The sequence below is a fragment of the Salmo salar genome, chromosome 21, assembly GCF_965601325.2.
Source record: "Salmo salar chromosome 21, fSalSal1, whole genome shotgun sequence".
Taxonomy (NCBI): domain Eukaryota; kingdom Metazoa; phylum Chordata; class Actinopteri; order Salmoniformes; family Salmonidae; genus Salmo; species Salmo salar.
In genome coordinates this window covers 23,718,311-23,745,388 of record NC_138311.1, presented here as the reverse complement: position 1 = coordinate 23,745,388, position 27,078 = coordinate 23,718,311, and the positions used below count along the sequence as shown (strand labels likewise).

General features: G+C 43.6%; 2 protein-coding genes across 18 annotated transcripts in view; one reads left to right on the top strand and one right to left on the bottom strand.

The window, feature by feature from the left end:
• Window positions 1–27,078, bottom strand: part of LOC106581943 (peripheral plasma membrane protein CASK) — a 212,771-nt gene that overhangs the window by 34,895 nt on the left and 150,798 nt on the right. For 5 of the 16 annotated variants that reach the window (XM_014164474.3, XM_014164482.3, XM_014164479.3 and 2 more), the window contains exons 6-12: window positions 18,071–18,173; window positions 5,258–5,436; window positions 4,998–5,120; window positions 3,991–4,074; window positions 3,776–3,875; window positions 2,737–2,754; window positions 2,298–2,419 (exon numbers count right to left, since the gene is read on the bottom strand). In XM_014164474.3, the coding sequence (XP_014019949.1) occupies window positions 2,298–2,419; window positions 2,737–2,754; window positions 3,776–3,875; window positions 3,991–4,074; window positions 4,998–5,120; window positions 5,258–5,436; window positions 18,071–18,173 (729 nt within the window). Of the gene's footprint in view, window positions 1–2,297; window positions 2,420–2,736; window positions 2,755–3,775; window positions 3,876–3,990; window positions 4,075–4,997; window positions 5,121–5,257; window positions 5,437–7,854; window positions 7,931–18,070; window positions 18,174–27,078 lie in introns of those variants that run through there. The other 11 variants (XM_014164475.3, XM_014164480.3, XM_014164483.3 and 8 more) reach the window with 4 other exon arrangements.
• Window positions 6,981–24,170, top strand: gpr34b (G protein-coupled receptor 34b). Of its 2 annotated transcripts, none has more exons than XM_014164494.3 (3): window positions 6,981–8,103; window positions 22,258–22,883; window positions 22,993–24,170. In XM_014164494.3, exons 2-3 carry the CDS (start codon window positions 22,288–22,290, stop codon window positions 23,558–23,560), a joined length of 1,164 nt encoding a protein of 387 aa, XP_014019969.1. In that variant the 5' UTR covers window positions 6,981–8,103; window positions 22,258–22,287; the 3' UTR covers window positions 23,561–24,170. The 2 variants fall into 2 exon arrangements, with proteins under 2 accessions (XP_014019969.1, XP_014019968.1); XM_014164493.3 differs by lacking the exon at window positions 6,981–8,103 and adding an exon at window positions 21,042–21,543.

Genomic DNA, 27,078 nt, shown 5'->3' with positions numbered 1-27,078 from the left:
TGCTGAGGGTGCTGCAGCACCCTCTGAAAAATCTGAAGTAATAAAAAAAAGCAGACTGATATAGCCATCTGCAGGGTCATGGAAACCACACAATGACACCCACCAAGACACACACAGTGCCTGCTTAATTTGGGTAGGTGTGTGAAGTCTCGGTAGCTAACAGGAAATGCTATTTTCAGATCTGCTTGCTATGTTCAGATGTGATGATAAAAACTGTCTTATAAAACTGCCTCAAGTATAGACTGTAGGACATACTGTATGAACTTTACACTTGGCACTTTCTTCATACTACTAATGCGGCTACGTGCTACCATTATCAAAGATCTTACAGATTGCTTATTAAAAATTGACATTTTCAGAAACAAGTGTATATACATATCTTAAAATATTGTCATTTAACATATCACTCATTTGCCTAACTGTCAAACAGTTGTCTGAAGTTACAGTCAACAATGTTCTCCCTAAAAGGAGAGAAACAAAGCCTTACTCCATCCCAAGTAAGGACCATTGACACACACACACACAAATGTGTGCACACGCTCACACACACACTGAAACAACAAGACTTACTCACCAACCAGATCCCAAGCAGTACCCAAACACCCTAACCCAGAAGAGAATATGCACAACAAGCACTAAACTAGCTTAGCATCCAGACTAGGCTACTGTTACAGTACATCCATTCCGTTTCCTGTGGATCTGTAGTTTCCCTGAGCCTCTCTGTGTGCGAGTGGAGAGGATGGTAACATCAGCCCTACAGATGTACTCACAGATACCCTACTGCAGGAGTCTGGAGTCACACAGCAGTGAAAGGGGCTAAGGCCTGACAATAGCACCCATTGTTCACTCTCTTTTCAGTGCAGAACTCTGGGTCTCTCTCGCTCTCCTTGTTTCTGTCGCTTTTCAGAGCTGGATTGTGGGGGTCTCTCTTTTCAGTGATGGAGTCTGGGTCTCCTCTTTCTTTCAGTTTTCAGTGCAGCAGTGTGATCTCTCTTGCTCTCTCTAATGGGCATCGGCAGCAACAGGTTCCTAGTGAATGGCCTTCCCAGGGAGAGAGAGTTGGAGACAAGTCTTCCTCTCTTTCTCTTCTTGACCCATTCAGCCCCTGCAAATGGGGCAGGGTCCGTAAGCAACTGCCCCATCCTCCCTTTTCCACTCACCCTTTTCTAACACTCTATTCGGTAACTCCCTTTCCCAACACCCCTCCAAACCGCACATCCTCAACTTAAGATATTGTAGGCCTTATAAGTTCAGAAAACGCATGAATGCGCTCGCACACACACAACCAACCTAGATAACAGTTTGTGTTATGACTGTCAAGTCAGTTGCAAGAAGCTGCATAAGCTGTTATACTTTGTGATGAAGGGTGTGATTGAAGTGTTACCAAGACCCCTTCAGGATTAAGATAAGAGTCAACAGGCCTCAAGTAAGCCCTTTAGTAAAACCCAGTTTCCCCCAGCCAGATAGCCTTCAGTAACACACACACACACAGCTTCTCTCCTAATGTGGCATGAAATCATGAGTGCAGCATAGTTTCCCTCCGCAGGGTGTGTGTGTGTGTGTGTGTGTGTATGTGTGTGTGTGTGTGTGTGTGTGTGTGTGTGTGTGTGTGTGTGTGTTTTGGCAGTGAACTGCTGGTGCCTTCTGGAGCAGAGAGGTTTGGTGTTTGGCTGGCTGCTATGAGTTCTGGGTGACAGACAAAACACAGAAAACACTGGCAAGAGAGAGGGACAGGGAAAGAGAGAGAGAGTGAGAGAAATAGCGAGAGAGAGAGAGAAATGGAGAGCGAGACTAAACTATCCATCTTCCACTTCTCTTTCTGTAAGAACAACATGACAATATGTTTGTAACTCCACATAACCCTCTGATAAACTATATGGAGTTTGCACAATCTTTCTCCCACCTAAATCCACTTATTTTCATGTCAACGAGGGAAGGTGTCTACAGATAGCTAGCTAAAGGAAATGAGCAGTTAATGTAGTCAGCTAGGACCTACAGACAAATGGAGTTAAGAGCATTGGGATGCAGCAGTAGCCTAACTGTCAGAGGCAGAGCCATGGGAGTCAGCTGTTCAAGTTTCTGAGTGTCTGACCTGCAGCTAAACTCCCCTCCGCCATGAGTCAGTCAGAGAGAGGAGGTTAAAGATGACTCAATGACAGCTGGTGCCGATCGTCATCTAATGACAGAAACACCACATTTGTCTGACTTACATTTTAGTGGCCTGACTAGCAGCATGTCTGCCGATGTGTTGGTCTCATCCTGTGTGTGTGTGTGTGTGTGTGTGTGTGTCTACTCACGTCTAGTAGTGTGTGTAGATGCTCGTCTTGGAAGACGCTGTGTAGGAAGTCCATATCTTTCTCACTGCAGTCTGTCAACGCATGGATCTCCTCCAGACTGTCCAGCACCTGAGACACAGCCCCTGTATACACACACACACACACACACACACACACACACACACACACACACACACACACACACCGTCAAAACAGACAATCCATCATCAGTAAGGCAGTTATGTAGGCAACGCAACAGTACAATAAAAGAGAATACATTGAACAGGAAATGGAGAAAAAGGGACAAATAATGCAAGACAAAACAACAAATGGACAATCACAAAGCACACGCAGGCAGGATCTAGGTGTGTAAGAGGTGATTGCTAGAGAACTAGGGACAACACAGACAGATACAGAACACACACACAGAGCAGTATATACCTAGAGGAGGGATACCTACTTTCTGCTGCAAGTAGTCCTATCAGGAAGGCAGCATTAACACAAACACAGAGTTTAAGTTTAGACAAACTGACTAAGTTATCAGAATTATATGGGGACTACATGGACACAGCAATGGTAAAGAATAACTAGAATTGTGGCTGAAACATTCTCTGAAAACAGTGCAGCCCATCCAAAGATTTCAGAGGTGCTGAATTGACTTGTTAGTCCAACAAAGAGAACAGCAGTACTGTTTCAGAGGTTAGAGAAATTCTCAACTCGGTGTGTATGTCTTCAGTAGAGTCCATGTTTTACAGATAATGTTTAATCAAGTGTTGGGCTGGAACAAAAGCCTGCAAGCCCAGTACAGTCGGTCTCCAGGATGACGTTTCAGAAGCCGCTGTAAGAGTTTACAGCACTAGAGAAGATACTTTCTTTGTGAAAACAACACCTTGAAAAAGACATAAGACAAAGGGGGATACCTAGTCAGTTGTACAACTGAATGCATTCAACTGAAATGTGTCTTCCGCATTTAACCCAGAATCAGAGCGGTGTGGGCGACTGCCTTCATCGACATCATTGTTGCCCGGGGAACAGGAACCCAGAGTTGTAAATAATTGTGTGTGCGCTCGTGCAAATGTGTGTGTGTGTGTGTGTGTGTGTGTGTGTGTGTGTGTGTGTGTGTGTGTCACGACTTCCGCCGAAGTTGGTGCCCCTCCTTGTTCAGGCGGTGTTCGGCTGTCGACGTCACCGGCTTTCTAGCCGCCACCGATCTACGTTTCTTTTTCTATTTGTTTTGTCTTGATTGTACACACCTGGTTTCCATTACGTTATAATTTATTCCCTATTTAACCCTCTGGTTCCCACATGGTTTTGTGCGTGTTTGTTCTTTGTTAAGTGGTCGCTCTTTTGTGTCGAGCTGGATTGTTTTCCCTGTATGGAATTAGTTTGTGATTTATTTCGAGTAAAGTACGTTTTTACTCAGTTCTGTGTCCTGCGCCTGACTCCGTCCTACCCGCTGCACACAGACACTTGACAGCATGTGTGTATGTTCCTCCTACCTGAGGATGTGGGGTCTTCAGAGAAGTCAGGCATTTCCTCTGGTGGATCTCCGTAGAAGGAGTTAAACTTGTGGCTGGAGACTGCTGCCAGTACGGCTCCCTGAGACAGACAGACAGTTAAACTTTCTTCCATGTCAGAACCAAATGTTTTTAAAACATCAACACTCCTATTGTCATTCCAACCAGAAAAGGAGAGTAGAATTTGGGGAGCTTACCTTGAGCTTTCTCCTGGAGTTGAACTTCCTCAGCTGTTCCACCGTCTCTAGCAGGTGGATCTTGTAGGCGTAACGGTCTCTCTCCTGATCAACACAATCACAATCTCACTTTACTAGCCTTTCAGTATCCCAAGAAGACAATGTGTGTATGTGGACATGTTTAACTATTCTTGTGGGGACCAGAAGTCCCCACAAGAATAGTAAACTAACAATAATTTCACCAACTGGGGACATTTTGTTAGTCCCCACGAGGTCAACATGCTATTTCTAGGAGGTTTAGGGTCAAGGTTAGAATTAGTGTTAGAATTACTTTACGGGTTAGGGTTAGGAGCTAGGGTTAGTTTTAGGGTTAGGATCTAGGGTTAGGGGTTAGGGTAAGAGTACAGGTTAGGGTTAGGATTTTGAATGGGACTGAATTGTGTGTCCCCACAAGGTTAGCTGTACAAGACTGTGTGTGTGTGTGTTTGTACACTGTAAAGGGGTTGCGGTGAATTTGACCGTAACTTACTCATTGGCAAGTGACTGTATTCCATATTACAGTACCAAAGCAAGTACTGTGTAATGGCACAGTACAATACCTGTGAATTTACTGTAAAAACATCAATGCTCCCATAATACAACATTCCAGTTAAATTTGTACAGCCCTTTCACGAATGGGTGCAACAGATACAGCCTCTTACAAGGCACACCTCAAAATATGTTAATGAGCCAGACACAACAATACTATGCATCCACTCGGGGTCAAAACATTTTTGCCACTGTAAAAATACGGTACTGTATTCTGTGGGATGGAATTACAGTACCATTCGAAATACAGCCAATATCACCCCCCCCCCCCCCCCCACACACACACAAAATGTTCACATAATGCACCATCATTTACAGTATGCTGTGATCCAGTGGAGGTTGAGGCAGACAGTGTGTGTGTGTGTGTGTGTGTGTGTGTGTGTGTGTGTGTGTGTGTGTGTGTGTGTGTGTGTGTGTGTGTGTGTGTGTGTGTGTGTGACCTTGAGCCAGGGGTGGTTGAGTGCCTCGTAGACAGTGATTCTCTCTGCAGGGTCCAGCATGAGCATCCGTCTCACCAGGTCCTTAGCGCTCTCTGAGATATGGCCCCATTGCCTGGGGTTTAACTGCAGAGACACACGCACACGGAGAGAGAAAAGCACACACACATTTTCAGGTGGGGTAAGGCTACTAATACCATAGGCACAGACTGGAGTTATTATTGTACACATCATTGTGTGGTGGCGTTTTGTAAATCAACTACTACCTTGTATTTGCCTCTGCAGATGGCTTCAAACAGGCGTTCCTTTGTGCCGTAGAAGGGCAGGCAGCCAGAGAGCAGGATGAAGAGGATGACGCCACAACCCCACACATCTACTGGCTTACCATAAGGCTCCCTCTTCACCACCTCTGGGGCCATGAAGTGGGGTGTTCCTACACGACCTGTAGGGAAGAGACAAAGGGTAGACACACATTCAGTCATACACACGTGTGGACGAGTGGCCCTCCTCTGGGACTGTCACCTTGTCGTGGTGAGGGGGCTTATGTACCTCAACGACCCCTCAGAGCTATGCCGGTGGGAGGTAACTCCCAGCAAGTCTAACCAAAACGGGACAGGTCTAGGGCGAGGGGTCAGACGAAGCGCAGTCCGCCTATTGATCATGGAGCCTTACAAAGGAAAATTATCTACGGCCACTGCAGATAACAGTGGGCACAGCTGCCTGGGAAGGGTTGCGAAGCTACTGGTAATTTACCAGTTACCGGAATCTTTGGTTATTTTGGTAATTAACAGAAAATCTATGGAAATCTATTGTAACTGGTCATTTTTTGTATAATCTTATTTAATTACTTATTATATTTTACATGTGAAAAGGCCACAGAGGGTCAGAGATAATTACAGACACCTGTGAAAATCTGAAGTACCCGTCTTGTGATAGATTGCATAAAATCCTTGAAAGTTACCAAATATCTGGTAGTTTGAAAATTCCTAGTCACCCATTCAGTTGTTCAAAAACAATTTCAGAAAGCAAAACTATGGAAACACAACATCACTAAAACCTTAGCCGAACAGACTACTCTAGAAGGTGCCCATGAATCCCCTGGCCCAAACTCAACTGAAAGTCCAGGGGAAGAAGAGTCTTCTATAGCTCAAGTCAGGAATGAGAATTGGATGCTGGAATGTCAGTACATTTTACCACACAGGAAAGCTGTCACAACTAGCTAGAGAGATGAGAAGATACAACCTGAGCATTGTTGAAGTCTGAAAGCAGATGGAACACCTTTGGGGAAATGACAACCACCACAAGTGAAACTGTCCTCTTCCTCTGTGCTATGCTCCAACCAACTCAGCTGACTTAAAAGAGAAAAAGATGCCTTCTATCAACAGCTACAAGCAGTTATTCAAAAAGTACCCAAGAGAGACTGTGATCTAAATTGTACTGGTAGACATGAATGCCAAGATTGGAAAATAAAACGACAACTGGAGAAGCACAATTTTATTTCACCTTTATTTAACCAGGTAGGCCAGTTGAGAACAAGTTCTCATTTACAACTGCGACCTGGCCAAGATAAAGCAAAGCAGTGCAACAAAAACCAACACAGAGTTTTGGAGTTAGAGCAACAGGATGCACATTTCTGTTTGAAAAAGCTAGCCTTTGCTTTCCTAACTGACTGTGTGTATTGGTTCTTGACTTCCCTGAAAAGTTGCATATCGCGGGGACTATTCGATGCTAGTGCAGTACGCCACAGGGTGTTTTTGTGCGGGTCGAGGGCAGTCAGGTCTGGAGTGAATCAAGGGCTATATCTGTTCTTAGTTATACACTTTTTGAAAGGGGCATGCTAATTTAAGATGGTGAGGAAATTACTTTTAAAGAACAATTGGAGGTAGGCTCTTCCCACACAAACCCACCCACAAAGCCACATGGGTATGCCTGGCCCACAGAAAACCAGATTGATCACATAACAATAACCAGGAAATGGAGGAGTGTGCTTCTGGATGTCAGTTAAAAGAGGGGCCAACATTGACTCAGACCATCACCCCCTGATAGGAGAATTCAGGATGAAGTTAGCAGTAAAGAGGAAGGTTGGCAGTAGGACGCAGGGGCGATTTGAGACGAGAAAACTACAAAATAGCCAGATACAGTATTCCCCATTCCTGGCGTATCTCAAGTATTTTGAGTATTGAGAGAAAACATAGATGACAAGTGGTCAAGATGCAAGAATGCCATCACAAGAACTGCTGAAGAAGTACAAGGCCACAGGGAAGTTTGGAGAAAAGACAATCACAGGTACATTTTAGTCATTTAGCAGACGCTTTTAGAGACAAGTGACAGATGACACCTGGAAAGAAATAGAGGCAAGGAGGGAGACAAAATTCAAACTCAACTGGGAAATGGATGACACCAAGAGAGGAAGTCTGCAGCAGGAATACCAACATAGAAACAAGGTGGTCAGAAAGAGGGAAAAGAAAGCACACAAGGAACAGCTTGCTAGCGAGGTGGAGGCAGCAGCCAAAGCAACACAATTCCAAGGAGCTGTACAAGATCACCGGACAGCTGGCTGGGAAGAACAGGAGCCGAAGCCATCCCATTAGAGATAAACGGGAAACCCTCTGACAAAAAAATCCCAAGAAATGGAATGCTGGAGATAACACTTTGAGGAAATCCCAAACAAGCCTCCACCTGACTTAACCACAGACATTGTGGCAGCAAAAGACCTGCAAACAACAATTATTTGCTAGGATGTCCCCGGAACATCACAAAATGATCACCTAAACTGGTCAGGAAGTTATCAAAACACTTAGTTTAGAAAATCTAAATTCAGCAATTGCATTCTTCTCATATTACTCTGTAGGCTACTGACCTATTCAAAACTTCTTCTGGCATCTCACCATACATCTGTCAGTAGTTACTGAACTCAACTGGCAGGAGGTTTGTGTGCGTGTGGTGTTTTCTGTGATTGAGTGGGGGGAAACAGCTGCGGGCAAGGTTCTGACAGATGGGTGTGTCTTGGTGGTGGCAAGGATTTCTTGCTGGCCGCCCCCATTTCTTGAGGAGGAAGCCAACAAAAAAATGAGGCTAAATCAGCGGGTGCAGTTCCACTTTAAGTCAAGTAAGTCACAAGTGTGGACACATGAATACGCACACACATGCTCACACACAGGATATCACTTCTTATTTTTTCTGAACAGAATGTCACTTCTACTGAATATGAAAGAAGAAGTGGTCTTTCTTCTGGCTTCAGAAGTCACAAACTACCAAAGAAACCGGAACATCATTGATATTCACATTCTACTACAACTCTTTACTACGCTTTTGAGTGTGTGTTTTCAAGTTTGAAGTTATATGTCACATGCACACCTGAAGATGACGCCGAAGAACATGGCTGACATTTTACATTCTCCCAACCAATTGTGCAATTTGTAATTTTTTGTGTGTTTTGTGTAACTTATTTTTTTACTTATTGTGTACATAATGTTGCTGCTACCGTCTCTTATGACCGAAAATTAACTCTAGACAGAAAAGCAATTACTCACCGCGGACTGGAAGAAACTTTTTCCTTTAATGAGTCCGATGAGAAGGATATCCTGTTTTCAGTGGAACAGGCCCAGATCCACACCTTCTGCGTGAATAAAAGACGCTGGAAAAGGGGACGCAGAGCAGGAACTCCTGAGAATCCGTAAGCGAGCGAGTAAACTCCCAATGACTTTCATTCTTCTTGCTAACATGTAATCGTTAGAAAATAAAATTGATGACCTACTATTAAGACTATACTACCAACAGAACATTAAAAAACTGAAACATCTTATGTTTCATCGAGACGTGGCTGAATAAAGAAACGGACAATATACAGTCGTGGCCAAAAGTTTTGAGAATGACACAAATATACATTTTCACAAAGTTTGCTGCTTCAGTGTCTTTAGATATTTTTGACAGATGTTACTATAGAATACTGAAGTATAATTACAAGCATTTCATAAGTGTCAAAGGTTTTTATTGACAATTACATGAAGTTGATGCAAAGAGTGAATATTTGCAGTGTTGACCCTTCTTTTTCAAGACCTCTGCAATCCGCCCTGGCATGCTGTCAATTAACTTCTGGGCCACGTCCTGGCTGATGGCAGCCCATTCTTGCATAATCAATGCTTGGAGTTTGTCAGAATTTGTGGGGTTTTATTTGTCCACCTGCCTCTTGAGATTGACCACAAGTTCTCAATGGGATTAAGGTCTGGGGAGTTTCCTGGCCATGGACACTAAATATCGATGTTTTGTTCCCCGAGCCACTTAGTTATCACTTTTGCCTTATGGCAAGGTGCTCCATCATGCTGGAAAAGGCATTGTTTGTCACCAAACTGTTCCTGGATGGTTGGGAGAAGTGTTGAGGATGTGTTGGTACCATTCTTTATGGTCTCAGGATGCTTTACTGTTGGCATGACACAGGACTGATGGTAGCGCTCACCTTGTCTTCTCCGGAAAAGCTTTTTTTCCAGATGCCCCAAACAATCGGAAAGGGGATTCATCAGAGAAATTGACTTTACCCCAGTCCTCAGCAGTCCAATCCCTGTACCCTTTGCAGAATATCAGTCTGTCCATGATGTTTTTCCTGGAGAGAAGTGGCTTCTTTGCTGCCCTTCTTGACACCAGGCCATCCTCCAAAAGTCTTCGCCTCACTGTGCGTGCAGATGTACTCACACCTGCCTGCTGCCATTCCTGAGCAAGCTCTGTACTGGTGTTGCCCCGATCCTGCAGCTGAATCAACTTTAGGAGACGGTCCTGGCGCTTGCTGGACTTTCTTGGGTGCCCTGAAGCCTTCTTCACAACAATTGAACCGCTCTCCTTGAAGTTTTTGATGATCCGATAAATGGTTGATTTAGGTGCAATCATACTGGCAGCAATATCCTTGCCTGTGAAGCCCTTTTTGTGCAAAGCAATGATGGCACGTGTTCCCTTGCAGGTAACCATGGTTGACAGAGGAAGAACAATGATTCCAAGCACCACCCTCCTTTTGAAGCTTCCAGTCTGTTATTCGAACTCAATCAACATGACAGAGTGATCTCCAGCCTTGTCCTCGTCAACACTCACACCTGTGTTAACGAGAGAATCACTGACATGATGTCAGTTGGTCCTTTTGTGGAAGGGCTGAAATGCAGTGGAAATGTTTTTTGGGGATTCAGTTCATTTGCATGGCAAAGAAGGACTTTGCAATTCATTGCAATTCATCTGATCACTCTTCATAACATTCTGGAGTATATATAAATTGCCATCATACAAACTGAGGCAGCAGACTTTGTGAAAATTAATATTTGTGTCATTCTCGAAACTTTTGGCCATGACTGTAGAGCTGGTGGGATTTTCCATGCACCGGCAGAACAGAGACGCTACCTCTGTTAAGACGAGGGGTGGGGGTGTGTGTCTTTTTGTCAATAACTGCTGGTGCGCGATATATTAAAGAAGTCTCGAGGTATTACTCGCCTGAGGTAGAGTACCTTATGATAAGCTGTCGACCACACTATCTACCAAGAGAGTTCTCATCTGTATTATTCGTAGCTGTCTATTTACTACCACAAAGCAAAGCTGGCACTAAGACCGCTCTCAACCAACTCTATAAGGCCATAAGCAAAGAAGAAAATGCTCACCCAGAAGTTGCGCTACTTGTGGCCGGGAACTTTAATGCAGGCAAACTTAAATCAGTTTTACCAAAATTTACCAGCAAGTCACATGTGCAAGCAGGGGGAAAAAATCCTAGCCCGCCTTTACTCCACACACAGAGATGCATACAAAGCTCTCTCCCTCCCTCCATTTGGCCAATTTGACCACAATTTTATCCTCCTGATTCCTGCTTACAAGCAAAAACTAAAGCAGGAAGTATCAGTGACTCGGTCAATACGGAAGTGGTCAGATGGCGCGGATGCTACACTACAGGACTGTTTTGCTAGCACAGACTGGAATATGTTCCCGGGATTCATCCAATGGCATTGAGGAACACACCACCTCAGTCATCAGCTTCATCAATAAGTGCATCGATGACGTTGTCCCCACAGTGACTGTACATACATATCCCAACCAGAAGCCATGGATTACAGGCAACATCCTCATCGAGCTAAAGGCTAGAGCTGCCATTTTCAAGGAACTGGAGACTAATCCGGACGCTAATAAGAAATCCCGCTATGCCCTCAGATGAACCATCAAACAAGCAAAGCATCAATATAGGATTGAGATTGAAACTACACTGACTCTGACGTTTGTCGGATGTGGCAGGGCTTGAAAACTATTACGGACTACAAAGGGAAACCCAGACACGAGCTGGCCAGTGACGCGAGCCTACCAAACGAGCTAAATGCCTTTTATGCTCGCTTCGAGGCAAGAAACACTGAAGCATGCACGAGAGCACTAGCTGTTCTGGATGACTATGTGATAACGCTCTTGGTAGCTGATGTGAACAAGACCTTTAAACAGGTCAACATTCACAAAGCCACTGGGCCAGATGGATTACCAGGACGTGTACTCAAAGCATGCACGGACCAACTGTCAATGGGCTTCACTTACATTTTCAACCTCTCCCTGACCGAGTCTGTAATACCTACATGTTTCAAGCAGACCACCATAGCCCTGTGCCCAAGAAAGTGAAGGTAACCTGCCTAAATGATTACCACCCCGTGGCACTCACGTCGGTAGCCATGAAGTGCTTTGAAAGGCTGGTCATGGCTCACATCAACAGCATCCTCCCGGACACCCAAGACCCACTCCAATTCGCATACCGCCCCAACAGATCCACAGATGACGCAATCTCAATCGCACTCCACACCGCCCTTTCTCACCTGGACAAAATGTACACCTATGTGAGAATGCTGTTCATCGACTACAGCTCAGCGTTCAACACCATAGTGCCCATGAAGCTCATCACTAAGCTAAGGACTCTGGGTCTAAACACCGCCCTCTGCAACTGGATCCTGGACTTCCTGACGGGCCACCCCCAGGTGGTAAGAGTAGGCAACAACATGTCTGCCACGCTGATCCTTAACACTGGGGCTCCTCAGGGGTGTGTACTTAGTCCCCTCCTGTATTCCCTGTTCACCCACGACTGCGTGGCCAAACACAACGCCAACACCATCATTAAGTTAAGTTTCAGGTTCCTTGGTGTCCACATCACCAACGAACTATCATGGTCCAAACATACCAAGACAGTTGTTAAGAGGGCACAACAAAACCTTTTCCCCCTCAGGAGACTGAAAAAAATTGGCATGGGCCCCCAGATCCTCAAAAGGTTCTACAGCTGCACCATCAAGAGCGTCCTGACCGGTTGCATTACCGCCTGGTATGGCAACTGCTCTGCATCTGACCGTATGGCGCTACAGAGGGTAATGCAAACGGCCCAAGCTTCCTGCCATCCAAGACCTATATAATAGGCGGTGTCAGAGGAAAGGCCATAAAATTGTCAGACTCCAGTCACCGAAGTTATAGACTGTTTTCTCTGCTGCCGCATGGCAAGCAGTACCGGAGCGCCAAGTCTAGGATCAAAAGGCTCCTCAACAGCTTCTACCCCCAAGCCACTAGACTGCTGAACAATTCATACAAATCGCTACCGGACAATTTACATTGACCCCCCTGTACACTGCTGCTACTCACTGTTTGTTTGTTACCTATGCAGTCACTTCGCCCCCACCTACATGTACAGATTACCTCAACTAGCCTGTACCCCTGCCCTGCACACTGACTCGATACCGGTGCCCCCTGTATATAGCCTCGTTATTCTTAATGTGTTACTTTTTATTATTACTTTTTATTTTAGCCTACTTGGTAAATATTTTATTCTTGAACTGCACTGTTGGTTAAGGGCTTATAAGTAAGCATTTCACGGTAAAGTCTACACTTGTTGTATTCGGCGCATGTGGCAAATAAAGTTTGATTTGAAGTACAGTGAAATGCTTTACTTGCAACCCCCCCCCCCCCCCCCCCAAAAAAAAGGAGATAAGAAAGAAAGAAAACATATAGACAGTGTAAGCTATATACAGGGTGAGTACCAGTACCAAATGTGCAAGGACACTGGAGTAGTCGAGGTAGATACAGTAGATACTAATATATACATGTAAACAGGAATAATAGTGACCAGGAGCAGGATAAATAGATAGGAACAATTGTAATGGCAATCAATAATCAATTACCAGCAGCAAAATGGTAGTAATACATCTAATCAATAATCATTTTAGCAGCAGTGTAGGTGTAAGGGGTTGTGTGCGTGTGGTGTAAGCAGTGGTGGAAAAAGTACTCAATTGTAATAGAGTAAAAGTAAAGATACCTTAAAAGAAAATGACTCAAGTAAAAGTGAAAGTCACCCAGTAAAATACTACTTGAGTAAAAGTCTAAAACTATTTGGTTTTAAATCTACTTAAATAGATTTTAGTGATCACATTTACTTTTGATACTTAAGTATCTAAAGTAAAAGTATAAATAATTTCAAATTCCTTCCTCTACGGGACAGTTGAGCTAATGTTCGCAAATGTGATTAGCATGAGGTTGTAAGTAACAAGAACATTTCCCAGGACATAGACATATCTGATATGGGCAGAAAGCGTAAATTCTTGTTAAACTGCACTCTCCAATTTACAGTAGCTATTACAGTGAAAGAATACCATGCTATTGTTTGAGGAGAGTGCACAGTTATGAACTTGATAATGTATCAATAAACCAATTCGGCACATTTGGGAAGACTTGATACAACATTTTGAGCAGAAATGCAATGATTCATTGGATCAGTCTAAAACGTTGCACATACACTGCTAATTGCGTCTAAACGGCAATAATAAACTCAGCAAAAATAGAAACGTCCCTTTTTCAGGACCCTGTCTTTCAAAGATAATTCGTAAAAATCGAAATAACTTCACAGATCATTGTAAAGGGTTTAAACACTGTTTCCCATGCTTGTTCAATGAACCATAAACAATGAATGAACATGCACCTGTGGAACGGTCGTTAAGAACTAACAGCTTACAGACGATAGGCAATTAAGTTCACAGTTATGAAAACTTAGGACACTAAAAGAGGCCTTTCTACTGACTCTGAAAAACACCAAAAGAAAGATGCCCAGGGTCCCTGCTCATCTGCGTGAACGTGCCTTAGGCATGCTGCAAGGAGGCATGGGCAAAAAATTGTGGCCAGGGCAATACATTTGCCATGTCCGTACTATGAGATGCCTAAGACAGCGTTACAGGGAGACAGGACGGACAGCTGATCGTCCTCGCAGTGGAAGACCTACGTGTAACAACACCTGCACAGGATCGGTACATCCGAACCTCACACCTGCGGGACAGGTACAGGATGACAACAACAACTGCCCGAGTTACACCAGGAACGCACAATCCCTCTATCAGTGCTCAGACTGTACACAATAGGCTGAGAGAGGCTGGACTGAGGGCTTGTAGGCCTGTTGTAAGGCAGGTCCTCAACAGACATCACCAGCAACAACGTCGCCTATGGGCACAAACCCACCATCGCTGGATCAGACAGGACTGGCAAAAAGTGCTCTTCACTGACGAGTCGTGGTTTTGTCTCACCAGAAGTGATGGTCGGATTCGCGTTTATCGTCGAAGGAATGAGCGTTACCCCGAGGCCTGTACTCTAGAGCGGGATCGATTTGGAGGTGGAGGGTACGTCATGGTCTGGGGCGGTGTATCACAGCATCATCGGACTGAGCTTGTTGTCATTGCAGGCAGTCTCAATGTTGTGCGTTACAGGGAAGACATCCTCCTCCCTCATGTGGTACCCTTACTGCAGGCTCATCCTGACATGACCCTCCAGCATGACAATGCCACCAGCCATACTGCTCATTTTGTGCGTGATTTCCTGCAAGACAGGAATGTCAGTGTTCTGCCATGGCCAGCGAAGAGTCCGGATCTCAATCCCATTGAGCACGTCTGGGACCTGTTGGATCGGAGGGTGAGGGCTAGGGCCATTCCCCCCAGAAATGTCCGGGAACTTGCACGTGCCTTGGTGGAAGAGTGGGGTAAAATCTCATTAAGAACTGGCAAGTCCATGAGGAGGAGATGCACTGCAGTACTTAATGCAGCTGGTGGCCACATCAGATACTGACTGTTACTTTTGATTTTGACCCCCCTTTGTTCAGGGACATATTATTCCATTTCTGTTAGTCACATGTCTGTGGAACTTGTTCAGTTTATGTCTCAGTTGTTGAATCTTATGTTTATACAAATATTTACACATGTTAAGTTTGCTGAAAATAAACGCAGTTGACAGTGAGAGGACGTTTATTTTTTTGCTGAGTTTACTTTGTGGCCTTTCTCTTGCATTTCAAAGATGATAATAAAAATAATATTTTTTTCTTTGTATTATCTATCTTTTACCAGCTCTAATGTGTTATTTTTTTTAACCTTTATTTAACTAGGCAAGTCAGTTAAGAACAAATTCTTATTTTCAATGACGGCCTAGGAACAGTGGGTTAACTGCCTTGTTCAGGGGCAGAACGACAGATTTGTACCTTGTCAGCTCGGGGATTCAAACTTGTAACCTTTTGGTTACTAGCCCAATGCTCTAACCACTAGGCTACCCTGCCACTAGACTACCCTATTCTCCTACATTCATTTCACATTTACACAAACCTAAAAGTGTTTCCTTTCAAATGGTATCAAGAATATGCATATCCTTGCATTAGGTCCTGAGCTACAGGCAGTTGGATTTGGGTATGTTATTTTAGGTGAAAATTGAAAAAAAGGGTCCGATCCTTTTAAGCAACCCAGACGGCACAGTTTTCTTGTTTTTTTTAATTTATGGATAGTCAGGGGCACACTTCAAAAGTTAAACTTAATCTACAATCCGAGCAATTGTGTTTAGTGAGTCTGCCAGATCAGAGGCAGTACGGATGACCAAGGACGTTCTCTTGACAAGTGTGTGAATTGTACAATTTTGTGTGTGAATTGTACCGTTGTCCTGTCCTGCTAAAGCATTCAGAATGTAACGAGTACTTTTGGGCGTCAGGGAGAATGTATGGAGTAAAAAGTACATTATTTTCTTTAGGAATGTAGTGAAGTAAAAGTATAAAAAGTAAAGTACAGATACCCCCAAAAAACGACTTAAGTAGTTCTTTAAAGTATTTTTACTTAAGTACTTTACACCACTGGGTGTAAGCATGTGGTAATTAGTAATGAGTCTGTGAGTGAGGGTGTGTGTATGTGAGTAGGTGTGTGTGCGTGTGAGTAAGAGTGGCAGTGAGTGGGTAGAGGCCTGTGGATGGGCATAGAGTCAGTGTGGATAGTCTGTGGGAGAGGGAGAGCAGAAGTTGTTAGCCATTTAACAGCCTTATGGCCAGGGGATAGAAGTTGTTTAGGAGTCTGTTGGACTGAGCCTTGATGCACAGGTACTGCCTGCTGGACGGGAACATGGTGAACAGTCTTGGGTGGCTGGAGTCTTTGACAATTTTTTTGTGTGTGCTAACATGAGGCGTTGACCAGACACAGTCAGGTCTTATTCCTATTCTAAGGTCAGACCATGTACACAGGTGTGTAGTTTCAACGCCCTGTTAAAACACACGTGTCAGCATTGTTGGTTAAGGGCTTGTAAGTAAGCATTTCACTGTAAGGTCTACACCTGTTGTACTTGGCTCATGTGACAAATACAATTTGATTTGTTAGTAAGAGGAAATTTGATTATTGGGTCAAACCAATGTGTGAAGAAAGCTGATAGCTGAAGTGTCAAAAACATGAGTAATGCATTACAATGCATCAGGGATGAAGATAAATATCTATTCCTCCCTGATTCAGGGTGAATGGATAGCACTGGGGAGCATAGTTTGTTGGTTTATCTTGTCTGCTGTGAAAACACTCATTCAAATGAAATGTTAACCTAACAATTCATTCATACATCTGGTACCCTACATGTGGCATTACCCTTGGAGCGACTGAACACACTGATTACGCATGTGTTTCTCTGTTGCTCATTAAGAACAACTTGATTTAAGTCTTGGTGTGGTTCAATGTGGCAGTTACTGATATTTGTCCCCCATGAGACACCATAGGAACAAAGCCAGTATTATTTCCACAAAATATTCAGAATGAATCTAATTTAAGAAATCTGTAATTCATTTGAACTTTTTCGCAGAGGTTTTAGCCATGCAATTTTACATATAGCTAAGGTGTTGGTGCAGTATTTCTCAACTACTGTAAGCCGCTCTGGATAAGAGCGTCTGCTAAATGACTAAAATGTCAAATGTCAAAAAAATGTGAGACCTGTTGTCCTATGTAAACAAAGTGTGATCCTCTGCGCTGATGGGCAGGTTTGTCTCACTGTCTGCGTGTTCTGCGGTAGGATTGGATAGAGCACAACAACTGCCGCTGTGTATCATATGTTAGTGGGTAAGAGAGCATTGTCGAAATCAAAACCAAACCATCAAGTCATGACAAACTCACTTACAAAAGACAGTTTTGTGAGGGAAAAACTGACTTTATGAACAAAATGAACCTATTTACACTGTAGTAAATTTTGACACTAGAATAAATGTTTCTGACTAATAACGATGCCACATAGAAAACAGCATATCAGATCAGTTGTTTATGGCCTTCAGTTGCGCTTTAAGGGGATAGTTGACCCCAGAAATCTAAGTCTGTCCAATGAAATGGTGCCAATCTTTCCCAATTATTTGATTGTATTATTAATTAACTATTTGAATGTATGAATAGCAGAAACAAGCTGATTGCAGGTACTAGTTACAAGTACCGACTACAGTACATTGATAAAAGTTGTATCCTTCCTGTGTGAGAGAGCAAAGTGAGAAGAGAGCGGCTACGCTCCAATAGCCACACTAGCATACCACATGGAATGAAGCAGAATGTACTGGCCATGCATTCTAAATGGTATGCTAGTGTAGATATTGGAACATAAACTCGATATAGCCTCTTTTCCAATATCCATAGTAGGTTACCATTTAGAATGCATGGCGAGTACATTCTGCTTCATTCCATGTGGTATTCCAGTGTGGATATTGGACGGGGCCTGACAGCCAGTCCCAATTCAGATCTTCAAACATCTGAGTGATGCACAGGGACATTCCCAGCATGCAGTGTGTTGTGTACCTCCAGCCACCAGTCCTGACTCGCCCAGTTGGATGGCCACGCCGAACCCTCCCAGCTTCACTGGAGCGCTGTTCTCTTTAGACGCCAGGAGGACACAGTGGGGCTGGAGGACAAATGGAAAGAAAGGAAGAGAGAGAACAATATATTACATTTTTGATTAAATAACTAGTATAATATTTAAACTGCATCCAATGGCTTATCATAGTGATCTACGCTTTATTATGGGCAATAGGTTCAGTACACATCATTGCATTCTGTATCAGAAAATAGGCTGGCCCTCGCTTAAGTCTCGTAGATCATGCACTGCTCTCTTTTTGTTTATAAAGCCCAATTGTGCAAACTTCCGCCATATTTTACTTTACCTTAAATTACAGACATACGAGCCACCAGACCTGATCACAGTGATGGCTAACTCTAGGAGGTCCCGTTGACCACTACAGAATTAGGGAAATCAGATTTTTTTTGCACTCCGTATATGGAATGATCTGCAGAGGCTCTGGCGCCTCTAGGGCAGTTCAAGTTGTTAATGAAGGACCTCATTGTTGAAGAATGTGTTTGTTCTTATAATTGCTTGTAGTATGTTCTATTTTAAACCATTAAAGGAGACACCCACCAATAAAATATAATCTAAATACGAGACACACCCTCACACCCAGCCTAAAACCCAGAAGTACCCCACTACAGTGGAAAGTCAGACATAATATTGTACATCGGGAAGCAAAGAAAAAAGTGTGAGTGAATGAGAAGCTGTATAGGATCTAGGTATAGGACTTGCTAAGAATTCTGTCAGCTCTTGTCAAGCTGTAAGCGGAATCTGCAAGTGTATCTGTAGGGTTAACATTTTACTTCCAATAAAATAGGCTCTTTTAATATGAGCATATTAAAACAACAACATAATCATAAACACTGCAAAACACCCTGGTAAATCCATTATCCCTCCACCCTGTGTCTGACAGACTGACTCCTGTGCTGTTCTGTGGTGTGTGTGTGTGTGTGTGTGTGTGTGTGTGTGTCTATCTAACTAACTAAATCCTTTGAGTATGTACACTACATGACCAAAAGTATGTGGACAACTGCTCGTCGAACATCTCTTTCCAAAATCATGGACATTAATATAGAGTTGGTCCCCCCTTTGCTGCTATAACAGCTTCCACTCTTCTGGGAAGGCTTTCCACTAGACGTTGGAACATTGCCGTGGGGACTTGCTTCCATTCAGCCACAAGCATTAGTGAGGTCGGGCACTGATGTTGGGCGATTAGGCCTGGCTTGCAGTCGGTGTTCCAATTCATCCCAAAGGTGTTCGATGGGGTTGAGCTCAGAGCTCTGTGCAGGCCAGTCAAGTTCTTCCACACCGATCTCGAAAATGTCTTTATCGGCCTTGCTTTGTGCACAGGGGCATTGTCATGCAGAAACAGGAAAGGGTCTTCCCCAAACTGTTGCCACAAAGTTGCAAGCACAGAATCGTCTAGAATGTCATTGTATGCTGTAGCATTAAGATTTCCCTTCACTGGAACTAAGGCCCAGGCCCCAACCATTATTCCACCTCCACCTAACTTTACAGTTCGCACTATGCATTGGGGCAGGTAGCGTTCTCCTGGCATCCACCAAACCCAGATTCGTCCGTCGGACTGCCAGATGGTGAAGCGTGATTCATCACTCCAGAGAGCGCGTTTCCACTGCTCCAATGGCGGCGAGCTTTACACCACTCCAGCCGACGCTTGGCATTGCTCATGGTGATCTTAGGCTTGTGTGAGGCTGCTCGGCTATGGAAACCATTTATTGACGCAGTTCTTCTTGCTTCCAGAGGCAGTTTGGAACTCAGTGAGTGTTGCAACCAAGGACAGATGATTTTTACACGCTACGTTCTTCAGCGCTCAGTGGTCCCTTTCTGTGAGTTTGTGTGGTCTACCACTTCGCGGCTGAGCTGTTGTTGCTCCTAGACGTTTCCACATGACAATAACAGAATTTACGGTTGACCGGGACAGCTCTAGCAGGGCAAAAATTTGACAAACTGACTTGTTGGAAAAGTGACATCCTATAACAGTGCCATTGTTGAGTCACTGAGCTCTTTGGTAAGGCCATTCTACTGCCAATGTTTGTCTATGGAGATTGCATGGCTATGTGATCGATTTTATACACCTGCCAGCAACATGGGGGGAATAAAAGATTTCCCTCTACTTCTCAAATTAGGGGTGTCCACATACTTTTGTATATATAGTGTATGTGTATATAGTGTATGTGTGTGTCTAATTTACTATGGTCTGGGTAGGGCTACAGCCATGAAAACATCATTACAGAAACCTACACATCAAAGACAGTTTGAAGACTTGCTCCAATGAATCGCTGACACATACATGTGTAAATCTGTTAACAAGAATTGTACATGACGCCACCACCACCACCAGACTCTTGCATTTTTCTCTTTAAAAGACAAGTTCCTGTCTCATTCTGAACACATTCTGAAGTTACTTTTGCCTCCATCTATTACTAGTTTTCAGTTTTACCCAAAATGCTGGGTTGGGCCAAGGGTTAGGCCAAAGATAGTTCTCCTGAGTGGTAAATTAAAACTGGGTTGAAGCTTGAACCATAGTGCCTACAGATTTTTTTTTGTTGACAACCTAATAAAAATGAGAAAGCCTATACGTGGGTCTACCGCTGTCCTGTATAAGTAACATGTATACTTCAGGTATGCTATATAATCAGTGTATACATTTTATAAATTGTGTTAAAGCAGGGTTCCCTGTATACATAGGCGGTCTATGCTCTGCGGTCCTAGCGGTTGCTCTAGCATGTGTAATCAGCAGTGGGCTGGGCCCTGCCCTGTGTGTGTGTGTGTGTGTGTGTGTGTGTGTGTGTGTGTGTGTGTGTGTGTGTGTGTGTGTGTGTGTGTGTGTGTGTGTGTGTGTGTGTGTGTGTGGTGTGTGAGCAAAAGTGTGCGCGCGCTCTGCCCTGTCTCTCGTTCTCTGTGTAGTCACCCCCCCCCCCTTTTCCTTTAAGTTTTCTCAGTTAATAAGACTCAGATTCTGTACTTTGGAATTTCACAGCTTTCGAGAGTAGATCGCAGCTGAAGGGAATGCAGAGAAGGAGAGGAAAGAGAGAGAAAGTGAGAGAGGAAGAGGGGAGAGAGATTCTGAGGCTTTTACGACCTGTTAGTCACAGCTCTCCAGAGAATAGTTGAAGTCGTAGAAAGGCAGATACTGAAAACCTAGAGACCTGGAACCTTCATCTACAGGCATCGATTTATGGCAGCTCCAACTTTCTATGAAACGGGGAGAAAAGCTGGAGCAAAACAGACTGGATTAAGAAAATACAATTTATGCTAAAAACAGAACTACAAATCTGAGAGAGAAAGAGAATGAAAGAGAGAGAGAGAGAAAGAAAGAAAAAAGGAGAGTTTTCATTCTCTTTTGCCACACAAGCACATTCACAAAGAGTGAAGAGAAACAACATCTCCAATGGTCACAATTCACAGGGTGAGTACAGTGTGTATTCAATGAAAAGCTGTTTCCAGATTAAGGGTAAGGCAAAATCCTTTTTATGTGCTGTGAGTGATTGTATTGTGAATTCTTGTGTTGCCATTTTTGTTTCAAACCGAACGCATTGATTATGTAAATTCAAATTCATATTCTCACAGTGCAAAGAGCAAATTATTTCCATATACTGGATAGAGCCCAGAGTGATGGAATTACAAAATACCACCCGCAACATTTCCAATCATGGTTTAACTGGCAGGTCTCTGAAGTATTTTGCAAAGGAGAAAAGTATCACTGAGATAATTTGAGAAGTAAAGGAAAATCTATGTTATTCCCCGCATGTGCCTCTATACTGTAGGCCAGGTAGTGTAGTCTGTCGTTGTTTGTCAGGTGGTCAATCAGCTGGCCAGAGATTTGTACAGGACCTGAGTAATGTACAGTATAATTAATTATTAGTGGATTAGGTGCTGATCTGGACCTAAATCATCCAGCTTGGCCTCCTGCCATCAAAACAGACCAGAACTAATTAGAGCGAATAACTTTCCCAAGAGAACATTCTGGAAGAACCAAGAAACACTTTTGGTTGATTTAAGGAAGTAGATAAAAAAAAACATGAGCTGTCTGACTTTCTTTATTTTGATAGTTTATGATTTGAGGAAGTAGACAAAGTTTCTGGATGAAACGTTATTTTCCCTGACTTTCTCCCTTATGCAGGACTAAGGATTGAAGAGGGAAACCGATGCTATGACAACCAACTTCCCTGCCAACGTCACATTCTTTCCCTTTCCCAAGTCCTCCCACTCACACATCGCCACGGAGACTACCTTCAAGAACCTCTTGACAGCCACAACCCCTGACCCCAGGGAACACTGTCAACTTGACGACAGCTCCCTCCAGATCCCTCTAGCAGTCCTCTACTCTGTCCTCTTCGTCTTGGGCCTGGCCGGCAACATACTGGCTCTCTGGGTCTTTCTATACGTCCACTCCAAGAAGAACTCTGTCCGAGTGTTCCTCATCAACATAGCGTTAGCTGACCTGCTACTGGTCATCTGTCTCCCATTCAGAGTCCTCTACCACAGTAAAGGGAACCACTGGGACATGGGCCCCACCCTCTGTAAGGTCGTGGGAAACCTCTTTTATATGAACATGTATATCAGTATCACCTTATTAGGGTTGATCAGTGTGGATCGCTATCTGAAGATCCAGCGTAGCGCCGGGGGGCAGTATCGCCTCCAGGCCACCAGATGGAGCTCCACCGTCTGTGGGACCATCTGGATCCTGGCCCTCACCGCCGTCATACCCATGATCCTCCTCTCCGAGGGCAACGAGGAGTCGAACAAGTGGGTTTTATTTTTCAAGGAGAACTTTGTTGATATGCTTTATTTGAGTAGGGTCCAACATTTTGAACAATTACACTAATAGTAATTTTATTTTCTCCCAATCCCCCAGGTGTTTCCAGTATAAGCAACGAAAGCATGCACAGGGGAAGGCCTATTTCAACCTCTTCCTGGTTGCTGTGTTCTGGTTTGTGTTTGTCTGCCTTGTGGTGTCTTATGGGAAAATTGCACTCAAGCTGCTGAGGGCGTCGAGAGATAAACCGGACCTCCCCAACGCGACCCGCTACAACCGTACTGCCAGGAAGTCCTTCTTCGTCCTCTTTCTGTTTACCATCTGCTTCGTCCCCTATCACATGGTCCGGGTGTTCTACGTCGTCTCCCAGATCAGGGAAACTTCCTGCTTCTGGAGGGGAGTGGTAGACCAAGCCAACGAAGTGGCGTTGCTACTCTCTGCCCTCAACAGTTGCCTAGACCCCGTGATGTACTTCCTGTTGTCGGAGTCCGTGAGGAAAGAGACACTCCGATTGGTCAATAACATGTTCCGACTGAGTGACTCGGGTGGCAGTGGGAGTGCCTCCAGTGTGGATTGTGGGAGGAGCCTTGAGGAGCAGCCAACCGTTAGTTTCATCAGTAATCTGAGAAGAAAAATAACTGTCCAGCCCTCCCTCCATCAGATATAAATAAGATGAAGTTGTCACTAGACACTGATCCGAGGTCAGTTTTGGACTTTGTTGGGCCACAAAATAGCAGCAAAGTCCATCCTCCTTCTGGTATCAGGACCAGCCAGCATAAGCCATTTTGTGCCAAGAACAACTTGAAGAGGGACAGTCCGGGAGAGCATGAACACGACTCCATGGAATTGGGGCATTAACTATTAGAGTTTTATATCATAAAGGAAGCATTAGCATCCAGTCAGATGACAGCCTTTGCAGGGTATATGTCATGTTAAAGGACTGCACAGACAATGAGAGGACCATACAGACACCACAGTGATATTACTTGGTCATGACATGCTGGTGGAAAACAACAAAGACAATACCCAATCTCACTTAGAAAAGCCATGAAGGCACGCTATGCTAAAATAAAATATGTGGGACTGTGATGACAAAACATGAAATATTACTATTCATTGTGAATAGGCTACTGGATGGTTGTTGAGTGGTTTTGTAACAGCTTTTTGCCTGTTTCAATGTTTCATATATTGCCTGTAACAGAGACATTTTGAGACATTAGAAACTATATTGAATAAATAACATGAAAAAATGAATAAATTGAACAATGTAATGAAAATGGCATTGTTTTTATACTACTGGTAAACTGTACATATTGCAACATTGGGCCTTGGTTGGCCCTCAGTAAAAACCAAAGCATCGATTTGTCATATACTCATATGAATGGATTTATAAAGACTTGTTACACCAGACAATGCAAATGACAGACTACAACAAGTAGACACTCAAAGTGCTGAATAGCAAAATCCCAAGTTCAGGCAGGTCTAGCATGGACAGGGACGAGCACAACAACCTCTGTATGAAGCCACTATAGGGTGCCCTCCACTTTATTATTCATTAAGGTGGAGTGTGTAGCACTGGTATTACCAAAGATGATAAGAAGATTTAAAGTCTTTGTCCACAGTAAGATAGGATGTGTTCTATGCCCATAGTAACACAGGATGCATGCATGAATGAGAGAGAGAGAGAGACAGAGAGAGAGAGAGAGAATGCTACAGTGGTTCCTCATTATATCATTAACAAAATGTGTTTATTTGTTTATTAGGCTACTGTGCAGTCTACAATACATACTGTAGTAAACATGGGAAACTTCCTAATTTCTTACATAAAAGGGAGAGCAGGCCATGTCTGTACTACAGAATGCAGGGCACGCAGGAGACCGGTGTTATTTCATAGTTGTGATGTCTACACTATTATTCTACAATGTAGAAAATATAAAAAATAACGAAAAATCCTGGAATGAGTAGGTGTGTCCAAACTTTTGACTGGTACTTGCTTAATTCATTTGATTAATATTATGGTGTTTCTATTCCATGAAAAATGAAAAACGTGACGCTCATAAATTCAGAGTGTTGTCAGTTTGTAAATTCAGACCGTTTCGCTCTCGGAGCGCATACTGGACGTTCGAGCCGAGGAGTAGGGTTGATTTGAGCGTTCTGGCCTTACAATGGCAGTCAAGCACCCAAGCTAACGTTGGCTAGCTACTTCCAGACACAAATGAGACCACTCTGACCATTTTACTCGGCCTAGCAGAGGTGGTAAGGCAGTTTTCATGTTAACCAGAGCGTTGGTGACTGTAACTGTGCTGCTGGAAACAATTTAATTACCCTTTTTCCCGATGTTATCTGACACCGGCCATATTCAATGGGTGTTGGGCGCTCGTAAATGAATTATTCTGCGCTCTGGTACACTCAGACGAGAGTGCTCTGAAATCCGTGTAGATAGTAGGCTGGACACATGAAATGTTTTTTTTTTTTCCTGATAAAAACGAGTTCATTGCATCCGCCGTGGAGCCCAGTTTCATAATATGACCATATTTCCCAGCTGCTTGCTGTCGTTTTGAAGTAATTGCGAAAAACAGGCCTTATTTTAGAGCATTTTTCACCCTGCCAGCTCCTATTAGTTCTATTGAGCAACATGGCACCAAATCACCTTCCGAACGTTCTATTCCCAGTTTATTGTTCAACGTCACAATGCCTGCTTCGCTATTGTTGGCAATGGTGTTCACGTCGTTATATTTTTTTCTTTATTTCACCTTTATTTAACCAGGTAGGCTAGTTGAGAACAAGTTCTCATTTGCAACTGCGACCTGGCCAAGATAAAGCATAGCAATTCGACACATACAAAAACACAGAGTTACACATGGAATAAACAAAACAGTCAATAATACAGTAGAACAAAAGAAAACAAAAAGTCTATATACAGTGAGTGCAAATGAGGTAAGTTAAGGCAATAAATAGGCCATGGTGGCGAAGTAATTACAATATAGCAATTAAACACTGGAATGGTAGATGTGCAGAAGATGAATGTACAAGTAGAGATACTGGGTTGCAAAGGAGCAAGAAAATAAATAAATACAGTATGGGGATGAGGTAGGTAGATAGATGGGCTGTTTACAGATGGGCTATGTACAGGTGCAGTGATCTGTGAGCTGCTCTGACAGCTGGTGCTTAAAGCTAGTAAGGGAGATATGAGTCTCCAGCTTCAGAGATTTTTGCAGTTCGTTCCAGTCATTGGCAGCAGAGAACTGGAAGGAAAGACGACCAAAGGAGGAATTGGTTTTGGGGGTGAGCAGTGAGATATACCTGCTGGAGCGTGTGCTACGGGTGGGTGCTGCTATGGTGACCAGTGAGCTGAGATAAGGTGGGGCTTTACCTAGCAGAGACTTGTAGATATCCTGTTGCCAGTGGGTTTGCCGACGAGTATGAAGCGAGGGCCAACCAACAAGAGCGTACAGGTCGCAATGGTGTGTAGTGTATGGGGCTGTCGTGTCTTTGGGGTACCATTAAACTGAAGACATGTTTATCAATTAACTCCCTGTAATTATTATCACACGATTAAACTGATTAATCGTTTAATTGTAATTAACTAGGAGATCGGGGCACCAAGGAAAATATTCAGATTACAAAGTTATAATTTTCCTAATATAACTTTCCTATATTATAACATTATATATTATATTCTATTATAGTATAGGCCGATTATCTTCTGGTTTAAATGGTGTATTTTACCTCGCGTCCAGTCTCATTCCAAACGTCGTAAATTGTTGTATCTGCGCGAACCCAGCCTTTACTAAGAGTCATCCATAAATCAATTGTCTTAAAATCATTTATTTACTAAACTAAGTAATTCACAGAAAGCATACAAACAGTAATTATCGTCACAAAGAATTGGTAGAGGAATGTGCCCTAGTGGGCTAAACAGGCATGGCGGCCTGTTGAACAAAGGGTCATAAACGGTCAGCTGAGGAGACACACAGAGTTCATTAATATTAACAATTGATATGCTAAACCTTTGTACATGAACGCTCACTCATTCGGGAACAACTGCAATCAATTTACGCTCAGTGTGTCATCGGGATCCTTGTTGAAGAGTCGTTCTGTTGGAGAGTTCTCTCTCTCTCTCTCTCTCTCTCTCTCTCTCTCCGGTTAGAATGGATCTTTCAAAGCGACATTCATTAATGTCGT